A 23,814-nucleotide genomic window follows, 5' to 3' on the forward strand; every position below is an offset into this window, starting at 1 on the left:
AAATTCCATGTAGGAATCAATAGTGATTGCCCAAGCAGCATTTATGTGAAATTCATATTGTAAAATTCATTCACAGCATCCTGAATGTTGCAGATAGTGGAGATCAAGTTGTTTTCATGACTTTTCAAAAGCTTTTCATACAGTTCCCCACCTTCATCTCCTGAACAAAATAATGGTTAGGAAACAACAAAATGGTTGTATTTCACTGAAGAATTTGTAGCAAATAGAATTCAGTTCTTGTCTTAAATTGGCAAAAGCAGTGTCCTGCATACCTAAACAAAGTGTGAGAGGACATTTACAGTTGGTGATATATGTAAATTATGTGTCAGATAGTATTAGTACCTTTCTGAGGCTGTTGTAGGTGGTCTAGCTATTTACAAAGCGGTCATGTTATTAGGAAATATTCAAGATTGTAGGAATGTGATGTACAGATGATATGCACTTATTCAGGGATTGGCCACTGACCATCATAAATAAATGTTATTTAATGCATGTATCTACTTGAAAAGAATCAATGAAATGGGGCTGCACAATCACAAATCAGGCTGAATCATTATGTGTTGAGAACTATACACTGATGAGCCAAAACATTATGACCACCTGCTTAGTAGCTTGTTTGTCCATCTTTGGAACGAAATACATCACTGGTTCTGTATATTGGTGGTCTGAGAGTTTGTTGGTAGGTTTGTGGAGGTATGTTGCATTGGATGTCTATATACAGGTCATGTAATTTGTGTAAATAATTTACCAATGAGGGGCGTATGCGGTGATGGTGCTCAATAGCAACCTTGATGGGTTCCATATGATTTACATCAGGTGAATTTTGTCACTGTGACATCAATGTGAATTCACTATAATGTTCCTCAGACCACTGTAGCACAGTTCTGGCTCCCAGAAAAGTAAAGTTATACTGCTCAAAGATGACATCGCCATTGGGGAAAACATCAAGCATGAAGGAATACAGGTGGTCTGCAGCTGTAACATGTCTTCGACTACTACCACAGCTCCCATGCAAGCACAGAAGAATGCCTCCCATTGCATAATACTGCTCCCACCACACTGATGCTCTACATGTTTTGAGCCGCTGGCGTTTGTGTAGATGAACATGTAGCAAAAATGTGATTCACCCAAAGAGCCAACATGTTTCCATTGATCTGCAGTTAAATCCTGAGGGTACCATATCCACTTAAATCATAATTTATAATGTCGTTGGGTCAACATGTGAACATCTAAGGGTGGTCTGCTGCTGAGCTGTATCTCCAACATTGTGCAATGTGCAGCCTTTCAAATAATATGAAATGAAATGAAATGAGGCGTGGTGGCCTTCAAATACGAACCCTCTGACTCAAAGTTGCAATACTAAGAGTTCTGGTTGGTTTCATTGTCTAGGGGCTGGGATACATAGCTGACACATTATGGCCCAAATACTGCTGAGTCTACAGTATACAATAAGAATACATACATGAATCGAATGGTTGAAGGTTTCTATCACTCGGAAATTGTGAATTATGAATGTAACATATAAATTTATAAATGAAAGACTGCAATTAAATCAAATCTGGAGGTACTATCTTAATGACTCTAACTGATGATTATGATAGTAGAAGTCCTTTTGAGAATGTGGCATATTTCTGCAAAACACTTATTGGTGTTGATGGTCCAGAAATTAAATAAAATATAAGCAGAATAACAGGGAAACAATAGATTCTTACTGTGCGAAATTAGTTGTGAACAACAACATAGCTTGAGAGATATTCACTTCGAAACACAGACTATGTCTTCACTGTAGGAGCCACGGAAATCTCACAAGTGCACAAGCCGGCACTCCAAAGTATTTCTATCTGCCGCGACCATGGGCAAACCACTCCACACTCTCCAAGTTTGCGCCTCGTGACTGTTGCGTCCAGCACTTCCCATCCAGTGCCCTTACCATCCAGAACTGCCCGACTGCTAGAACTACCCATGTCCTCCTCTCCCGAACTTGCTTCCATCTGGTCTCCCCATTCACGAGCACTTTGATTGGCTAGAGCGCTTGCACCATGTCTTCAATCCAATGTCCACTAACAAACATATTTAAACACATACAAAGTACTGGAGTTGCATTTAAATAACTTAAAATGAGGTTGTGGTGTGGTGGCCCTCAACTACGAACCATCCGACTCAAAGTTGCAGTATTAAAAGTTTTGGTTGGTTTCGTTGTCTAGGGGCTGGGATAAGAATATACACATGACTCGAATGGTTGAAGGGTTCTATCACTCGGAAATTGTGAATTATGAATGCAACATATAAATTTATAAATGAAAGATTGCAATTAAATAAAATCTGCAGGTACTATCTGAACGACTTTAAATGATGGGTATGATAGTAGAAGTACTTTTGAGAATGTGTTATATTTCTTCAAAACACTTATTGATGTCGATGGTCTAGCAATTAAATAAAATATAAGCTGAATAACAGAGAAACAATAGATTCCTACTGTGCGTAATTAGTAATGAACAACAACATAGCTTGCAAGATATTCACTTCTAAACATACACTACGTCTTCTCTGTAGAAGCCACGGAAATTTCACAAGTGCACAAGTCGGCACTCGAAAGTATTTCTATCTGTCTCGACCACGTGCAAACCGTTCCACACTCTCCAAGTCTCTGCCTTGCGATTGCCATCCAGCACTTCCTATCTTGCGCCCGTACCATCCAGAACTGCCCCGCTGCCAGAACTACCCGTGTCCTCCTCTCCCAAACTTGTTTCCATCCAGTCTCCCCATTCACGAGCACTGTGATTGGCTAGAGCGCTCATGCCATATCTTCAATCCAACGTCCACTCACGAACATATTTAAACACATAAAAAATACTGGAATTCATTTAAATAACTTGAAATTAAATAAATATTCCTATGGCTGGACCATAAACATGCTCTAACACACATTATTAGTTACATAAACAAATTAAATAAACGTATATCAAATGAATAGAAGAAAAGGTAGGCCAGTAGCCTAATGTCTCTGTGCTTTCTAAAAAACAGTAAATATTTAACCAATTTCTTCATGAATGATATATATCAGATATAAACAAAGACATAGATGAATAAATATATTTATAAGCATGCTGCTACTGTTTTTTCGTGTAACTGTGGAGTACTTATGGCCTGACGCGATCGATAGTAATTGGCCACTTTGACCTCCAATAACTTATGTGCTATTCAAGTTACATGTCTGTAATTCATACCAATTTAGGTTTACACTAATTGCTTTCTAAAGACATGGAGACTGACAAAAGTGGATGAATCGTTTATATTTTGGAAATTTGTTGCTGGGTGTCACTTATATAATTTACCGTCAGATACTAAACTTTATAGTAATAAAGATATTGAAAATCTGATTACACCATCAGAATCATCATGCAAATAATAGTAATGTACATTTTTCCTTTTGAGGTATCATGATTCATCTGGCTACTATTAACGTTTGCTGCCGGGCCACGGCTGGCTGAGCAGCCCGTGCAGCCACGCCAACTTAGAATATTTTCAGGGTGCCACAATTTGCCCATTACCTCACACACCTCCACTTATTAACATTCTGGCTTGCGAGAATGTTCAGAAGTAGCACCCTTCAGTTAATACTAGTACATATAAACAAATTACAAAGAACAGAATTAAAAAATTAAAACACCAGGCCAATAGTGTTTACAAAGTTTTTGTAGTGATGTGGTAGCAGCGTGAATTTTGAAATAATCTTAAACTAACACAAATTATGAACGAAATGGCATATTAAATAAATTCCTGCACTACAATTCTGCATAAACAATTTGTTGGACAAGAAATAAAATTTTCAAATGCACTTTTACTTAAATGCGATTTTGTAAGCATTTCTTGTGTCACTCACTCAGTGCTAAGGCACCTTCTTGCACTAATTTTTTCCGTTGCACTACATGCGCACACACAGATTTTAGCATGAAGTATTGATCTACTCACATCAGTCTTTTGACGAAGTGCCTCACAGAAATTGTGTCTGCCTATGAATTCCGAGCTCCACCGTTTGTCACGAAAAATCTGTCTACAACGGAAACCAAAAGTAGAAACCCATCAACAAAACATTTTCCAAAACCAACCAGGATCCTTGCTAAAGATTCCCTCCAGCAGAAAACGATACTTTAGGAACAAAGTCCCAAGGCAAACGACTGAAACACAGGAAGCTCAGATTACCATAAGTTCTATTTAATTGACTTTAATCAATCCTTCATACCTCCACACACCCAAAATTGTGTGCACACACAATTACAATTGTAATACCCTTCAAATTGACCACTAAATTCTTTGCCACACTCTTATGCAAAGCATAAATCAATACATATTTTATTTAAATCCACAAGGTCACTGACCTCCATGACCCCTCAGTGCCTATACTTCCCCTTCTTGCACTCGTACAGTGCCACAATAAACTAACAAATTACTAATGAATCCCCCAATAAAACATATAAATTATCCCTCCAAAATTTCTACCACTAATTACAAATTAGAACAGCTTTTCACTTTTGCCCTTTTTCTATATACCCCTAGCAATTTTAAACTTCTCTCGTTTCCATATGTGCGGCAGCAATGACCGTAACGTTCTACCGTACCAACGTTAATCAGTCTCACTAGAATCACACTCCTCCTTCATATACCAATTTGTACTAACTTCATTACACAAACTGTCCCCATCTACACTATTTACTTCAGCCCCCTATAAATTTTCTGTTAGTTCTTCCACCCATTTCACCAATTCACTACCCACAGCATGCACAACTTTACTGTTTTTCCTCTCCAAAATATCAACACTTGTAGCTTCAACAAAATTACACATCAATTCACTGTTAAACACTTTTTCTTCCTGAAATAATACATCAATGCCTAAGCCATCATCACCATAAATATTCGTCTCAGCAACCTTATCTGCTGATACACTGTTTAAATCACTATGAAAATTCACATCAGAAACCTTACTTTGCTCCGTCAACAATTTAACTTTATTTGAATTGTACACAACTTTATCCTCCACTGCTACTTTACACAAATTGCTGCTACCTTGTTGTACAATTTTGGGACTTCCAGGCTTGCTACATTCTACTGTGAACGGACAAAAATCAGCACACGCTGCCATTTCAACACACTTTTCATCCAGATTAACCCCTGATCCTACTCTACATACATTCTCAAATTCACACTCGACAAACGTTTTAAATCCACACATTCATTAATAAGTTTTGTTTTGTCTTCATTTGTGACTAGAAACGCGTGAATTCCTTTGTCTAAAGTTGTTGTTGTTGTTGTTGTGGCCTTCAGTCCTGAGACTGGTTTGATGCAGCTCTCCATGCTACTCTATCCTGTGCAAGCTTCTTCATCTCCCAGCTCTTACTGCAACCTACATCCTTCTGAATCTGCTTGGTGTATTCATCTCTTGGTCTCTCTCTACGATTTTTACTCTCCACACTGCCCTCCAATGCTAAATTTGTGATCCCTTGATGCCTCAGAACGTGTCCTACCAACCGGTCCCTTCTTCTTGTCAAGTTGTGCCACAGACTCCTCTTCTCCCCAATTCTATTCAATATCTCCTCATTAGTTATGTGATCTACCCATCTAATCTTCAGCATTCTTCTGTAGCACCACATTTCGAAAGCTTCTATTCTCTTCTTGTCCAGGCTATTTATCGTCCATGTTTCACTTCCATACATGCCTACACTCCACCATACATCATTACATAAATTACCATTACTCTGTTCCTTTAAACAGAAACCATTTACCTCCTCCAATACATTTTTAACTTCAACTGCTGGCAAGACCAATGCTAAGCCTCCCTTAGTAACATCGATGCTTTCCACTGAAACACAATCACCCTCACTTGGAGCAAGTGATACCAAATCTACGCCACCTTCACTAACATTGACGCTTTTCACTGATTCACAAATACTTTCTACTATGACACCTTCCTTACTGCAATTGCTACTATTTGCTAATACCTCTTCAGAACTCTCCACACAATTTGCTTTCACAAAATTCATCTCCTCTTTAACTTCTTTTTGAACCACTGAATTTTTTCATTCATCACTATTCACACACTCATTCATTAAACATTCATAACTTATATCATTCTCTGCAAATTTATTCCCAATACTTTTACTGAAGTCTCTCACAAAATTATGCTTCTGTCATTTGCACCTGATGTTAATGAAAGAGCCACCTATGTAGCCTTCCTCTTTAGCATACTCCATATTACATATTTGTTGCCTTTCTCCAAACCTATCAACATTTCTGCCATTACCATTATCTCCAGTCCTTTTCATAGCCTGTCTAGATCGCCATCCCTGGACCTGAGATGTGGTGAACATCAGTTTCCCAACTGGTTGTTATGCAATTGCACTTCACGCAAATTTCTTCCGTCAAATGTGCATTCTTTACTTGGATCCTGTTTATGGAAGTTACCACTCCTGTTCATTCCCCGACCATTCTGCTCATTCCAGCTACTATCTCCTTGAGAATTCCTTTGATTTGCTAACAATTATTATTTTGGTGGTGATTATTTGGATTCCCATTTTGATAACTACCACCTGGTTTGCTCTGAGGTTTGAACTGCAAAGCCCTCTCTAATTTTTCTACAAATCCTAGAAATTCGTCCATGGAATCACATGGACTATGGACAAGATCCCACTGCAAATCTTCAGGTAATCGCTGTTTTAATGTGGTGATTTTCATAAAACCCCCAATGGATTTTTCACATGAATAAGTTTGCGAAGTTCGTGCTTGCAAAAATCTCTCATCGTCCCATTACCGTACCTGTAACTCAGCCCGTTTAAGAATTCATTTTGGATCCACGTCTGTTTTGCCTCACTCCAAAATTTATCCAAAAAACCCTTTTTGAACTCTTTGTACGATTCGCATGAGCTGCATCTAATGTTTGCCCAAGACTGTGGGTCTCCCTCCAAATACCATTTAACATATTTTATTTTTGCTTCGTCTGACATGCCGTGAACAAAAGCATCCCTACACCCAGCCAAGAAATTTATTGGGTGATATCTTCCATCATCTATGTAACATTTCACAGATCCGGTATTTGCGCAATGGATATTTATAACTGGCATGGCCTGTTGGCAGGCTAACAAATTTAAATCATTTCTTATCTAATTTTGGTAAACATTTTTGGAAACAGTGATCAATATTTTAGCTAAAGTTCAGTCTTGATCACAACACTTATGCCTCAATAACATAGGTGACCGGTTTCGGTTATATTTGTATAACTAGCTTCAGACCCATGGCTTCCTTGGAGAACGGTAGGTGGAGCTGTCCTCAGCTGCTATGAAGACTCAGTAGCAGCTGAGGAGAGCTCCGCCTACCATCCTCCAAGGAAGCCATGGGTCTGAAGATAGTTATATAAATATAACCAAAACTGGTCACCTATGTTATTCAGACATAAGTGTTGTGATCAACACTGAACTTTAGTTAAAATATAACACTTTTTATCTGTTGCATTTGTTTTTTTAAATTCATTTTCCCTAGTTATACTAGATTCTATTTTATTTTTAATTTTGCCCACTTCTTTCTCCCTCTCACCTACATTGGCAATGTCACTAATAGCTAAATTTATATCACTTTTATGATCATCTTGCGCTTTTATACAGTCGAGTACCTTGATCCCAAGTTGAGTTTGTATCTTATCCATTTGTTTCCCAAGATCTTTTTCCACTGATTCAATTTTAGGTTTTACTATTACCACTTTGTCTGTAATTTCCCCCATATCCACTCAAACATATTTTAATTTATCATCCATTACTTTTTAAAGGTTACCCATAATTTTTTCAACTTCCTCTTTCACAGCGGAACCTATTTCAGTTCAAATTGTACCCATATCAGTCCGAACTGTATCCAAAAGTGTTTGGAATGTGCACATACCTGTTTGCAATGTACCCATATCTGTTCGAACTGCACTGATATTATTTGCCATTCCCTGGATCATTTTCATTAGCTGAGACATCATATATCCCACACATTCATTCCACTTGCCTGAATTCCTACTAGTTACACTTTTGCGCTCTGATTTTGGACTAACTGGCTCACTTCTGTTTTCATAATTACACATACTAGGTGATTGTTTTATATTCGTGAGATCTATAAGTGGAGCTTGAATTTCAGATTGAAATGCTATCTCAACATTTGCGCAGGCACTTCTCTGATCTGAGATGGTTCCCTCTGCTACGGTGATGCCGTTGGTTGTAGTGGAAGTCGACATTGAAGACTGCCCTGCAGTACTTGAAGACGCTGCCGTGGTACTGCTGTTGAACTGCGTCCACCACCAGAGAAAACCATCTGATGTAACTGTAGCTGCTGCTGATGACTGTGTGTTCCAACCGTCTCAGATACCGCTGTGCTACTGTTCCCTGCACTCAACTTATTTAGACTCTGAGCCCCCATGCAAATTGTCTTTCATGTGATAGATTAGGACCTCTTATCGATAGCATGCATTAATTGTGGAAATTACTGCATAATTTCACTATTTCCAGACACCTATTTGTGGAAAAAAAAAAACCATCTCACACTGTGTTTGGTGAGAGGTTTACCCTACAGAAACCTCTACTGGTTTTGCATAGGTTTTTACACTTCGCATAGTATGCTGAATAACAGAGAGCAAAGGAATTACCAATTGGCAGGGCACAAATCCCAAACGAGCCCCCAATTGTGGGCTTTCAAAAAAAGAATGAAAGATGAGTGAAATGAGGTGGTAGTGTGGTGGCCCTCAACTACGAACCCTCCAACTCAAAAATTGCAATATTAAAAGTTTGGCTGGTTTCATTGTCTAGGGGCTGGGATACGTAGTTGCAACATTACTGGCCAAATACTGCTGAGTCTACAGTATACGATAAGAATACATACATGAATCGAATGGTTGAAGGTTTCTATCACTCGGAAATTGTGAATTATGAATGTAACATATAAATTTATAAATGAAAGACTGCAATTAAATAAAATCTGGAGGTACTATCTTAATGACTTTAACTGATGAGTATGATAGTAGAAGTCCTTTTGAGAATGTGGCATATTTCTGCAAAACACTTATTGGTGTTGATAGTCCAGAAAGTAAATAAAATATAAGCAGAATAACAGGGAAACAATAGATTCTTACTGTATGAAATTAGTTGTGAACAACAACATAGCTTGAGAGATATTCACTTCTAAACACAGACTATGTCTTCACTGTAGAAGCCATGGAAATCTCACAAGTGCACAAGCCGGCACTCCAAAATATTTCTATCTGCCGCGACCACGCGCAAACTGCTCCACACTCTCCAAGTCTGCGCCTCGCGACTGTTGCGTACAGCACATACTGTCCTGTGCCCATACCGTCCAGAACTGCCGCACTGCCAGAACTACCCATGTCCTCCTCTCCCGAACTCGCTTCCATCCAGTCTCCCCATTCACGAGCACTGTGATTGGCTACAGTGTTCATGCCATGTTTTCAATCCAACGTCCACTCACAAACATATTCAAACACATTACTGGAGTTACATTTAAATAACTTGAAATTAAATAAATATTCCGACAGCTGAACCATAAACACACTCTAACACCCATTAATAGATACATAAATAAATTAAATAAACATATATCGAAGGAATATAAGGAAAGGTAGCCAGTAGCCTAATGTCTCTGTGCTTTCTAAAACAAAGTAAATGTTTAACCAATTTCTTCATGAATAGTATATATCGGATAGAAACAAAGACATAGATGAACAAATATATTTATAAGCATGCTGCTACCATTTTTTCATGTAACTGTGGAGTACATATGGCCTGTTGCGATCGATAGTAATCGGTCACTTTGACCTCTGATAACGCATATACTATTTTAGTTACATGCCTGTAATTCATACCAATTTAGGCTTACACTAATTGCTTTCTAAAGACATGGAGATTGACAAAAGTGGATGAATTGTTTATATTTTGGAAATTTGTTGCTGGGTGTTACTTGTATAATGTACCGTCAGATACTAAACTTTAAAGTAATAAAGATATTGAAAATCTGATTACACCATCAGAATCATCATGCAAATAATAGTAATGTACATGTTTCTTTTTGAGGTATCATGATTCATCTGGCTACTATTAACGTTTGCTGCCAGACCCGCTTGGCTGAGCGGCACGTGCGGCCACTCCAACTTAGAATATTCTCGGGGCACACAATTCACTTGTTACCTCACAAATGCATGGTGTGCTCCGGAACACTTGTGCATGCACCAGCATTGGGCTGTTTCAGCAGAGATGCCACAGATGACCATCTATCCTACTTTGGAGAGCAGACAAAGCTGTGGACCCCTAGCATTTGAACATTTGACTTTGTCACCCATACCTTTGCTAAGTTGATCCCCTGTCCATGTTTGCTCCACTCACATACTTTTTTTACCATGTGACATGCCTGCAGTGCCACCAGGTGACATACAACATCACAGTGGGCAGTAGTCATAATGTTTTGGCTGATCAGTGTATATCCAGAGCAGTTTGAAGTAAAATGGTCACATAAAGAGCAGGGGAGACAAATGCCAAACAGAAATTTCTAGCAGGTCCATCCTATGGAAGTGTAATCCAGCCACAAGAGAAAAGCTTTATGCAAAACCCAATTCTTGAGAATGATTCGTAGATCCCTTACCAAATTGGATTAGTGAAAGAGATCGATTAGATTAAAAAAAGGGGTTTGAACTTCTTGTCGACATTGATGTCATTAGAGAGAATAAAAGAAGAGCTACTTTGTTTGTTTAGTGAACATTACAGAATTACTTAACAAACCCTAAAGTGAGACACTGCAAGAGTGACATGCATTGTGGAGAGTTATATACTCTTGAATTTCTGAGAGACCACATTGAATTACTAGTCAAGAAATATATTTTTTTCCACCAAAACAATCCTGCCTGACAGTAAAGACTGTAAAATGATGTTGTACACAGTTCTTCTCATATACCATCAGAAAATGAACAGTAAAGTGGAAGGGATTGGGTTTCAGTTTCTAATGTACTCAATATCAGTGAGATTTAAGCTCTGACCTTCCTTCCTACTTGCGTTTGCATTTGAAAAAGAATCCACAATAAGCATATAGTAAGGTTTAAAGATACTGGCTGCTTTATTGAAATCTGTCAGAAGTCACACAGTCTCATACTTTTTCTGAACATGAATAAATCAAGTAAAATCCTGCACAACAGTAAGAACTACTTCTGTTGTCTACATCACGTCCACAAAATACACACCTAGTTGGCTTTGCCATCACAATTTTTGGTCAGAGGTATGTAGTTAGTATCCATGGCTGGTACCTTATGATCTGCCCACCAACCGCACAGCAGAGAGCTAGTGTTGCCAACTTGTCAAGGTGCCCACAACTCTACTGCAACTCATCTTGCCTCTGACAGCTACTGCAGTATTTGGAGGCACCACAGTACCACTGTTGCTGACACCAGCTCACCTCAGTGTGGCGCATGGTACAAGCATGACTTCCTAGTATTCGTCCACCTGCGGCTTTACAATATGCTGCACAGCAGCTTAACTGTCAGTCTGTGAGTTACAGCTTCAGTTCACAAGCTGACATCAGTGTTCACTAAGTGCCATTTGTCAGAGAGTAGTATGTGCCAGTTTAAATCAAGTCCTAGATAGTATAACAGCGGTTGATTTTGCTGATAGCAATGTTTCATTACTGTGATGGACTGTGAACTAAATTGTACCTGCAAGAACTGTTATCGAATGGTCCAGTTTCTCATCAAATCAGCACAATCTTTCACTTGCATTCATTTAGAAGCTGTTAAGCTGCTGTTCAGAGCCCAGTGTTAGTGTGTAATTGGTTCTTGCTTACTTCGGCACATCTTTCTTCTTGTAGCATGCATCACCCACACATCACTCTACTAAAATGGTGATGAGGTAAAAAAATGGAAATGTGTCTTGTGCTCAACTGGGTTATCCATCTTACCTTCTTTTGTGTGCCCTCTCTGCAGTATTGGCGGGGTTCTGCCTCACTTTCGGACCTCCACTGGTTGTTACTGGGCATTTCCTTTTAGCTTCTTTCTTGTTTTTCAGTTCTCTGTTCCTGCACATCACACTTATGTTGTGAAATGGCAGTTTTTGGATATTCCATGTCCTGTTGTTGTGTGAGAACAGACCCCCTTGCTCTCAGCTAATTGGTCTCCTTTGCTCCTTTGGCATGGTTACTGCCTGAGCTGTCCCTCCTACAACTCGTCCTGTTATGGGGCCAGCACTTGCACCATCTCATAAAGCAAACCACTTGCTTGACTCATTGTTGTTTGCGGTCACTGCCCCAATGAACAACTGATGGTCCAGCACAGGTTCTGCATTATGCACGACATTTGTGCACATCACCAAGCTCCTTTATGATATCCTGTCTGCCCAGCACTCCCCTATCCATGATGCAGCTCCTCTGCCCCCAGTCCCTCTAAAGTTAGACGTCACATTGGAATCATAGTGTGCCTTCCTTTGTGCATGAGGCTGACTTTTCCATGTTTCTGCTCTTCTGATGTTCCCCTCCTGTCTGCCACCAGCCCATCAGCCTCTTGCCCTTGTGCCTGTAGCACACTTGCCTCCAGCACTGTCTCCTTTGACTCTGCCACAGTTCCCCCTGCCTCGGTGCCCTCTGCGCTGGTGCCTCTTTCCCCAGTGCCCCCTACATCTGCACCACCAGCTCTTGCACTGCCCACTGTTGCATCATGGGCCCCACTGGCCCCTGTGTTCTAGGCCCCACCAGTTCATATGCCGTGAGTCCTGCTCAGTCCCTTGCTACAGGCCCTGCTGCACCATAGGCCCCACCTACTGCAACACCACACGCTCCAGTGCCACTGGCTCTGGTGCCACCTGCCCCAGGTCACAGGCTCCAGTGCCACCAGCTCCTGCCCCACTGGCTCTAGCACTTTGGCTCTGGCACCACCTACTCCAGTGCCACCCCCTCCTGTGCCCCCCCACCCCCCCACCCCACTGCAGCACAGGCACTCTTGCCGCTAACCCAGGCAAACTCTTCTGGTTCTGCGGTTCTGTACCATGCACTGCATTGCATGTCTCACCACACTCTGTCCACCCACTCGATGCTCTCCTCTGCCATTGCTGGTGAACACACCTTGTTTCCACCGCACACGTTGCCCTTTGTTCAGCCATCCTTTCTACCTGTTGCCAATGTTTAGCTCACATACTTCACATCCTGCTCCCTCTCTCGGGGTTATTTCCATCAGAGTATGGGTCATGCTCATCTCGTGCACTTGGCAAGGCAAGGTACCTTTGCAGTACATGATGTGGCTGCTTTAAGCCTCTGCTTTGTGTCACTCCATCCTGCTTGTTGACACCAGATGTCTCTGGTCATGATTGTCTCCTGCAACTTCCAGGGCCTCGTTGTCTTCACTGGACTGTTCTCTCTTCCCCTCGGGCACCCACTGCATGTCTTCACTTGGTCTTCTCCAGTACTTTGGTCTGTTGGTTGTGGAAGTTTTGCCACAAGCCTAACCTTTTCAGGTCATGGTACCTTCGGTGACCTGATTGCCCCTATTATGCCACGGATCCTGCATGTCTCTCACTTCTCCACTCTCCTCCTCACCTTGTCTGCCTCCCTGCCTATGCAGTGGGTTACCTCATCTGGCCATGCCAAATGCTGCTGTGCCTTTTGCAGGAAGCTTGCATCCATAACTGGCGTTCCTTCTGTGGGTGGCTCAAGAGCTCCTCCTACCGCTGGCCACAAGGCATCTGATGAACTTCCAAGGCATTTAGCTGGAATTGTCTTATCTGGTCCTGGCTGCTGCCATGTCCTCTTCAGGCATTGCTGCCCAGCTGACCTCATTGGTGCTCATCTGTCCTAGTGGCCACTTTAGTTTGAGCACTTCTTTCCCATTGCATGCTGGCACCCTGCCACCTTCCTCCTGGCCAGCCTGCATTGGTACCACATAGCACATCTTGCAGTCCCACACTGGTTGCCTGCCACACCCTTATCCCAGCATCTTTTCAGATGCTAGTTGGGCTCTCACCTCTGTCCCATGCTGGGATGTCTCCTTCCTTTTGGAGGCACTGCTCCTGAATGGCTTCACAACTTCTCTGTAGGGGAGAGGGATACTGCATTCTCAGCTGTTGCCTGTATCACTACTGCCAGCTACACAGCAAAATGAGTGCACCATGGCGTCCATAGGAAAGAGGTATGCAGTATTTGTGGCTGGTATCCAAGGCATTTAGCTGGCACTGTCTTATGTGGTCCTGGCTGCTGCCATGTCCTCTTCAGGCATTGCTGCCCAGCCGACCTCATTGGCACCCAAGTGTCCTGATGGCCACTTTAGTTTCAACACCTCTCTCCCATTGCATGCTGGCATCCTGCCACCTTCCTCCTGGCCAGCCTGGCCTCCCTGGGCTACACGATACAAGCACAACTTCCTGCTGGTGGCTTTATGAGACTCTGCTCATCAGTCAGTTTGTGAGGGTATGAGTTCCAGCTCCAGTTCACGAGTTCAACATCGATATTCACTGAGTGCCATTCATCAGAGGACCGAGACCTAAGTAGTGTAACAAAGATGGACTTGGCCTATGGCAGTGTTTACTTACTGTGATGGGCTGTGTCATGATCTGTACCTTCAAGAACTTTTATCATATAGTCCAGTTTTTCTGCATTAGTAATAAGGTTCTGTTGTTCTTGATTAACTGGATGCATCTCTCTTCTTGTAGCATGCATAGCACATGACACAGGGTACTAAAAGAGCCTTACCTATGAGTAGCAATCGTATGGGAAACAAACAGATGGAAAAAAGTAAGTAAAGTGTTTGTTATTTAAAAAGTAATGACCATAATAGTTAATAAATTTATCCCACTGTGAGATACGGTCCAGCACATATGTTGCCCAGGTTGTTTTGCATACATCCTGCAGAATTTTTGCTGGGAACCTCTTACACATCTCCATACAGCTCTCCTATCTCCCCATACAATTTCCATATTTTTGAAGCCCTAAAGAAAGACATTCATGGTCATTTATTTGCTTTGGATGGAGAGGTGCATGCCTGGGGTACAATCATTTTTGCATAGACAACCACAAGCATTCTTCCATGGAGGCATTGACCTTCTTGCCTCATTGTGGGATAAATGTAATGACAGTTATGACTACTACTTTTGAAATAATAAACAGTTTACAGCCCTCCTTCCTACTTGCTTTCAAATTTGGAAAGCTATCCGCATTAGGGTTGCAGTGAGATATACAGACAGTAGCTGCTTTATTGAAATTTGTCAGAAGTCATACAGTTTCATGCTTCTTCTGAATATGAGTAATTCACGTAAAATATTGGTGCTACTTAACACTAAGAACTTTTCTAGACTGAAATTAGTGAAGGTTTAATAATATGCATTAATATACTATGAATTATGAAAATTATACTGGAAAATTCGAAAAGTAATGTTGCAGCAATGTGAATATTGCAAGCATTTATAAACGGGGACCTTGAGTTTTCCTCCTCTGCACTCATGTCTCATATGCCCGTTTTGCTTGAATATAACTTACAGTTTATTCTTATGTTTATAACTCAATGCTTTGATTCCAATTCAGAGTTTGACAATCAACATCTACCTCAACAGATAATTTGTACCTGGTGTTGAATTTGAATGCTCTGGTGATGAGAAATTAGCTACATGACCCATACTAAAATTGGGTGGAGTTTATTAGGTCAAATATGATCGAAGCAGACTAAATCAATTAAAATTTGTGCCGCGGCCGGGACTCGAACCCGGGTCTTCTTGCTTACTAGGCAGATATGCTACCACTACACCACCGAGGCACTATGGCAGACATAGCTGCACGAACTCGACCTAGGTAGTTCGTGCAGCTATGTCTGCCATAGTGCCTCGGTGGTGTAGTGGTAGCATATCTGCCTAGTAAGTAAGAAGACCTGGGTTCGAGTCCCGGCCGCGGCACAAATTTTAATTGATTTAGTCTGCTTCGATCATATTTGATCATTATCGTGAGATAATAACGAGACGGGAGTCTCAAAGGACACATTTATTTATTAGGTCAGTTTCATATTCCATGAGTTAGATATACACAGAGGTAACAAAAGTCATGAGATAGCTCCTAATATTGTATCGGACCTCCTTTTGCCTGGTGCAGTGCAGCAACTTGATGTGGCAAGGACTCAAGAAGTCACTGGAAGCTCCATTCAGAAATAATGAGCCATTCAGCCAACATAGCCATCCGTAGTTGCGAAAGTGTTGCTGGTACCGGATTTTTTGCATGAACTGACCTCTCAGTTTGTGTATGAACTGACCTCTCAGTTATGTCTCATAAATGTTCAATGGGATTCATGTCAGGCAATTTGAGTGGCCAAATCCTTTGCTTGAATTGTCCTGAATGTTCTTCAAGCCAGTCACAAAGAATTGTGGCCCAGTGACATGGCTCATTGTCATATCTATAAGAATTCCATCATTGTGTGGGAACAAGTAGCTGAAAATAACCATTTCCAGTCAATGGTCAGTTCATCTGGACCAGAGGGCCTAGTCCATTCTCTGTAAATACAGACCACACCATTATGGAGTGACCATCAGCTTGCACAGTGCCATGTTGACAATTTGGATCATGGCTTCATGTGGTCTGCACCACACTAGAATCCAACCATCAGCCCTTTCCAATTGAATCTGGGACTCATCTGACCAGCCCACAGTTTTCCAGTATTCTAGGGTCCAATCGATATTGTCATGAGCTCAATCTCATGATGTTAGTAAAGGCACTTGCCTCAGTCATCTGGTCCCATAGCCCATTAACACCAAATTTCACCACACTGTCCTAACAGATATGTTTGTTGTATGTCCCACATTGATTTCTGTGGTTATTTTCTGCATTGTTGCTCATCTATTAGTACTGACAATTCTATGCAAACACTGCTGGTTTTGGTCATTAAGTAAAGGCCATTGGCCACTATTATCCATGGTGTGGTGAGGGTAATGCCTGAAATTTGGTGTTCAAGGGACACTCTTGACATTGTGGATCTTGGAATATTGAATTCCCTAATCATTTCCAAAATGGAATGTCCCAAGCAACTACCATGTGTGCTCTACACCTTGTGTGCTCTACACTACCGCCATCAGTATATATGCATATCACTATCCCAGGACATCTGTCACCTCAGTGTATAAAGTAGTCTAGAAGTAATTCTCATAATTATCTTTGTAAGTAGATTAGCAGTAGTCTTAATTTGCTGTTAGTATACTTTACATAAATATCTTTTGCATGTTAATGTATATCTTGACTTGTGCCATATCCCAAAGACCTTCCATCATTGTAGAATTCATGAAACATAATGAATGGATGAATAAATGGAGTTTGTGGTACCTAACTATGATATGACAATGTTTCAATTGGTATACAAAATTTTGCTGTTTCTACAAAGGATGTTGTTTTTACAAAGACTTACTATGTTTTATTGAATAATGTATGTGACTAAATAATTTATATTTGTGTGAATTTTTTTGAGGCTGGAAAATTTACATAAAACACAGCCAACTACATATTTGCGTCAGGGTATACAGGGTATTACAAAAAGTTACGGCCAAACTTTCAGGAAACATTCCTCACACACAAAGAAAGAAAATATGTTATGTGGACATGTGTCCGGAAACACTTACTTTCATGTTAGAGCTCATTTTATTATTAATGTGATTTGAAGAGTCAAATCACATTAATCATGGAATGGAAACACACTGCAACAGAACGTACCAGCGTGACTTCAAACACTTTGTTACAGGAAATGTTCAAAATGTCCTCCGTTAGCGAGGATACATGCATCCACCCTCCGTCGCATGGAATCCCTGATGCGCTGATGCAGCCCTAGAGAATGGTGTATTGTATCACAGCCGTCCACAATACGCGCACGAAGAGTCTCTACATTTGGTACCAGGGTTGCGTAGACAAGAGCTTTCAAATGCCCCCATAAATGAAAGTCAAGAGGGTTGAGGTCAGGAGAGCGTGGAGGCCACGGTATTGGTCCGCCTCTACCAATCCATCGGTCACTGAATCTGTTGTTGAGAAGCGTAGGAACACTTCGACTGAAATGTGCAGGAGCTCCATCGTGCATGAACCACATGTTGTGTCGTACTTGTGAAGGCACATGTTCTAGCAGCACAGGTAGAGCATCCTGTATGAAATCATGATAAGTACAGTACATACTGACGAAACTAAAATGAGCTCTAACATGGAAATTAAGCGTTTCCAGACACCTGTCCACATAACATCTTTTCTTTATTTGTGTGTGAGGAATGTTTCCTGAAAGTTTGGCTGTACCTTTTTGTAACACCCTGTATTGGCATTGTGTTCTGTCTTGATGGCAATGATATGCTGGAAAATGAAAGATGGAGTGGATAAACATTTCTCCACATTCTGAAAGTTTTAAAACAAGTTTTTATTAAGTGTGTGTGTGTGTGTGTGTGTGTGTGTGTGTGTCTGTGTGTTTGTTTATGCTGTTAGACTCTCAGGTGTTTGGATGTATCACTCTACAAGACATATTGTCAAAATATAAATGTATTTATATTAATGCTAGGCTGCTTATGGAAAGACAGCACTAATTGTTTTGAATGTTTAGATTTGTAGTTCACTGGAACCTTCCAAGAACATTATCCTCATTCTGTCAACAAGCTGGGAGGGCAGGAAGAGATGGAAAACAATCATGGTGCCGGGTATACTATGAGACTGAAGAGAAAATCCATAGAATATCATTGATACAGAGACGTATTACGAGGTATAAATCCAAATGTAAAAAAAACAATGCCGAGAATGAACTTAAGGAATTTGAAAAAGTGGTCAGATATTGTGAAGCTGTCACGTAAGTGTTATGACTGTAGGGTTTATCGTTTGCCATGTCATTTATTTCACTTGAATGATATTCTGTCCAAATAAGTATGAATTTTTACATATACATCCATCTCCACAAACTGCTGTGAAGTGCATGAAAGAGGGTGCCTTCCATTATATCATGTACTAGTGTTTCTCTCCATGTCATTTGCATGTGGAGCATGGAAAGAATGACTGCTTAAATGCCCCTGTGTTTACTGCAGTTAGTCCAATATTATCTTCTAGGCCCCTACTGGAGGAATACATGGTAGCAAAAATAAATGTTGTTGTCTGTACGTCAGGACTGTAAGAAATAAAGCAGTATTGTGGCCTTTTTTTCCTACACTCTGACAAGGTATGCCAATTCTATGTTTATATTCTATCCTTCACTTATACAACTTAAAGGGATTGTTAATTAATGCACTGTCAGTATCCTTTACACACTGTTGTAATGTAAACACGCATTCTTACACATGATATACTTGATATCGTGTCTGGGGAAATGGAATATTTTTGTTTCATTTTTTATCATGTGAGGTGCAGATTAAAATTTTTCTTTGGTTACCATAAATACTTTAATTGCTACTGCTTTTTTATTTATTTGATTTATGCATCAAAGAAATGCTGAAAAACCTGAACTGTTTGACCCTTGGAGATAGATGTTGACTATTCTGTCTGAGCGTACTTACAAAGTTTGAAGAATGTATTAATTCAAGATTCAGGGAATATACTGCAGGCTTCCATGTATTCCTCCTGTAGGGATCTAGAGGATAAGATTAAACTGACTGCAACACACACACAGGCATTTAATCAGTAATTCTTTCCATGCTCCATATGCAAATGAAATGGAAAGAAACACTAGTGTATGAGAGAATGGGAAGCACCCTCTGACATGCACTTCACAGTGGTTTTCAGAGATGGATGTGTCTGTAGAAATTCATCCATATTAGGACAGAAATTTTTTTGGAGATTTGTTTTAATCACTGATCTCAAAAATTATTTGTCCAGTATTTTATGTCATTAAAATGATCCAGTGTTTGTACACAGTATATGGGTTTTAATTATTGTAATAGTAATTATTACTTTTATTTTTATGTGTCTGACTACATTATTAAATTTTTTGTATTAGGTGCCGACATAACATCATTTCAGAACATTTTGGTGATCCCAAAGTATTGTGCAACAATCAGTGTGATGTTTGTGTAAACAAACCCCCAGCAGGAAATGCAGTGGTAACTCTTTTGAGTTCCAAATACAGCAGAACAGAGAACTGTCAGTTACAAATAGATAAAAGCACTGCAGATACAGAAGAAGAGAGGTACTGTATTATTAGTTATATATTAATCACCTACAACTTGCACTGCAAATATTGCAGAAATGGAAAGTGGTATTGATGTACGGTTTTCACAAAATGAATTTGGGGCTCGTATTCTTAGCTAATCAAGAGATTGTAACAATACTTAGAAAGTGTACTTTTTGTGCAAACATACACTTTTTATACATGGAGCAATGCCTATTAACATTAGCAAACTAAAAGTATGGTAAATTAGAATGTCATTGGTGTTTGTTGCAGAATTCTAGTTTGAGTCATTTACGAGATATCATATGTTGAAAAGTTCCCACTCTGACACTTGTACAATACCTGTGGTAGCACACATTAAAGAGCAACACAAGGGCATACACTACTCATGTGGATCCTGACCAGTAATGAGATAACTGACCATCAACAGTTGTGTTCAAAATAACCACTGGCAGTGGCAGTATGCACTTCCAGTCTGGTATACAACAACTGCTGCACACATACCACCATTTCACTAGAAATATCCGAGCAGGCTGCAGTAATATGTCATTGCATATCATTGGGTGTAGTTGGCATGTCCTTGTAGACAGTGTGTTTCAGCTTTCCACAGAAAAAAGCCTACAGGCATCAAATCCAGGGAACAGGCTGCCATGGTACAAGTCCTTTGCGTCCAGTCCAACAATCTGGAAACAGTTCATGAAGACATGCTATGGTTGACTATCTCACACCACACATTTATACTCCATGGAAACTGAATTTCTACCTGACGAAGCCAACATGATTATCATAATTGTTTCCATGCAGCTCTTGACAGAAAGAGATGTGTTGCAAATGGAACCTATGTCGATGGAGACAGTTGCCTGACTCATGTCACTTCCTCATGCGATTGCACAGGAACTAACTCGCAGATCAGTTGCAGCAGCAGCAAGAACATTAATTTCCCCCTCTTCTGTTCTTCTGTTGTCACTTGTTTCCTTTGTTATATCATTTAGGTGTTACACTACCACTTTCACGTAACTGGTGGAATGGGTTGATAAATAATGCCGAGATGGTTGATGTCTGTTAGGATGTTTTGCCGCATACACCATATGAGAACAAACTACATTCTTCTACACTCTCTGTACACCATGAGCATGTTGGCCTTTTTGCATTGGTAAATCCCATTGTCTGCTCACGTCCTGCTGCTTGGACTGCCACATACTAGCTGACTAGCAAGTCACAATGTACTTAAGGAAAACACAAGCATACTGTAAGCAAACACAACAACATTGTACCTAGCAACTATGCAGGTTGAGTGGCACAAACAAGTGTTGGTGTGGAAACTTTCCAAACTACAATACCTTGTAAACAACTTGCACTAAAATCCTGCAGTAAACACCTTCAACATTCTAACTCACCTCACTTTAGTTTATTAACTTCAGTAGGTATTGTTCTATTTAAAGAAGTGCGTGTTTGTTAAAAAAACACACTTTCTAAGTGTTTTTACAATCTGTTTATTGGCTAATACAAGCTTCTGACTACCAATCCACTCTGTGAGAACTGCATGTCAATAGCACTTTCCATTTCCACAACATTAGTGGTGCAAGTTTTATGTGATTCACACTGTATATCTTCATTGCCTTCATTTCACACTTTTCTCACAATAATCAGTCTTCAAGATTTTTGACCTAAATAAACACTGATATTGGGTCATAAACATAAACTTTTCATAGAACTGTGTGTAAAAATTACAGCAGCATGAAGAATGAATAGCCGGCCGGGGTGGTCAAGCGGTTCTAGGTGCTACAATCTGGAACCGCGACACCGCTGCTGTCGCAGGTTTGAATCCTGGGCATGGATGTCCTTAGGTTACTTAGGTTTACGTAGTTCTAACTTCTAGGGGAGTGATGACCTCAGAAGTTAAGTCCCATACTGCTCAGAACCATTCGAACCATTTTTGAAGAATGAATGGGAATGCTATGAAACTTGCACAACATTCAGAGCACAGTACTGCATGCAAATTATAATAATGACATAAGAATAATGTGGTCGAGGTGATAGACTGAAATTTAAGACAAACCAAAATGATATAACTAACACTGAAAGTGTAATAAGTAAGGATAATGTTATTAGACAATACGATTCACCAAAAATATCTCAATAGCCTCCCACCTATAAGTAGACAGAGAGAACTGATATATTTTCTGATGTGATTTAAGCAAACTGGTGTTAGATCTCATGCTTTACTTAAACTATAGCTCTTCTTTCTGGTCCAGATGGGCTAATTGGGACCAACTGACTGCCATGTCATCCTCTGCTGAAGGCGTCATTTGAATGCAGTATGAAGGCAGCAGGATATCACAGTAGAGTGTCTAGTTTGTGAGTTGTAATCAGCCTCTGACAAATAGTGACTAATTTTCATTTACAATGTTCATTTTAGTTTCAATTCTTAAATTTCTTGCAGTTGCTGCATTGAGATGCAAACTGTGTTAGTGACCCTTCGCTCTTAGCTGAAGGCAGTGTTGGCTTCAGCCATGCAGCTTGAGACTGTTGCCAATGGGCCTCCTTGTGGGGGCGCATACATGGTGATCTAGTGGATGTTCAGTACATCCCATGCATCTGCCAACTGGTCGACAATGGTGACTCCCCTGGTTGCGGCCCCCACAGAGGGAGACCGTTCATGTTTCATCGAGTGGAAAGTCACTTAAAGGTCTGGCACGTAGCGAAAGACAATCCAGAGGGCCAACTGAAAGACCTCCTTGGCTCATCTGACAAACAGACTTGAAGTGCTACCTGTGGCTGGTAAAGATCCTGAGCCACATGCAGCCACTTGCTGTGCTTCAGAGGAAGCCTCTCAACCAGCAAGACATATGTATTGATAGAGGGTGGGATTACTGGTAGTCACAAGGACCAGTGTTAGATGCATAAAGGGGTCCCTTAACAATATGTCTGCCAAGGAAGGGAAGAAATCCAATGTGTGCTCTTGTGCATACCAGTAGGAGTTATTCTAGATGTAAAATGGGTGCTTTTGGATACCATGAAGAGCGCAGGATGTAGCCATCTGCCAGTGGTGGCTCATGTCAGAAATAATGATGTGTGTTTCTTTAGATTGGAAGAGGTTCTCTCTGGTTTCAGGCAGCTATCAGAATTGGTAAGCACTGCCAGTCTTGCTTTTGAGATGAAAGCAGAGTATTGTCAGCAGGACCAGTTGCAGAATTTTGTTACAGACCCAAGTGGATGGTATGAATCAGAGGCTCAAATGGTTCTGTGGCTGTGTAAGCTGCAGGTTCCTTGACTTGCACCATACGGTGGTGGGGTATTGGTATCAAAAAATGGCTCTGAGCACTATGGGACTTAACATCTGTGGTCATCAGTCCCCTAGAACTTAGAACTACTTAAACCTAACTAACCTAAGGACATCACACACATCCATGCCCGAGGCAGGATTCGAACCTGCGACCGTAGGAGTCGCGCGGTTCCGGACTGAGCTCCTAGAACCGCTAGACCACCGCGGCCGGCGGTATTGGTATCCTCAGCAGGTCAGGGATCCACTACATACAGCTGGCAGCTAAACATATAGCAGGGGCTGTGGAGTGGACTGGGCGATTTTTTAGGTTGTACAGTCTCAGTAAAGTATAGAATGAGCTATAGTCTCAAAGGGTTCAGTACAAACACAGGATGAGGGTAGT

The 23,814-nt window shown here is 40.7% G+C and overlaps 1 protein-coding gene and 2 non-coding genes across 3 annotated transcripts in view; 2 read left to right on the forward strand and 1 right to left on the reverse strand.

Annotated features, from left to right (window-relative positions):
• LOC126298297 (ATP-dependent DNA helicase Q5-like) overlaps positions 1 to 21,898 on the forward strand; it is a 147,873-nt gene extending 125,975 nt beyond the window's left edge. Inside the window, exons 8-10 of the mRNA XM_049989594.1 lie at positions 18,599 to 18,838; positions 19,976 to 20,164; positions 21,880 to 21,898. Coding sequence (XP_049845551.1) covers positions 18,599 to 18,838; positions 19,976 to 20,164; positions 21,880 to 21,898 — 448 coding nt within the window. The remainder of the gene's footprint in view (positions 1 to 18,598; positions 18,839 to 19,975; positions 20,165 to 21,879) is intronic.
• Positions 15,734 to 15,805, reverse strand: Trnat-agu (transfer RNA threonine (anticodon AGU)). The gene has a single exon. It is a non-coding gene; the product is annotated as a tRNA-Thr (tRNA).
• Trnat-agu (transfer RNA threonine (anticodon AGU)) lies at positions 15,870 to 15,941 on the forward strand. The gene has a single exon. It is a non-coding gene; the product is annotated as a tRNA-Thr (tRNA).
• Positions 21,899 to 23,814: the final 1,916 nt, after the last annotated feature.

The sequence above is a fragment of the Schistocerca gregaria genome, chromosome X (genome assembly GCF_023897955.1).
Source record: "Schistocerca gregaria isolate iqSchGreg1 chromosome X, iqSchGreg1.2, whole genome shotgun sequence".
Taxonomy (NCBI): Eukaryota; Metazoa; Arthropoda; class Insecta; order Orthoptera; family Acrididae; genus Schistocerca; species Schistocerca gregaria.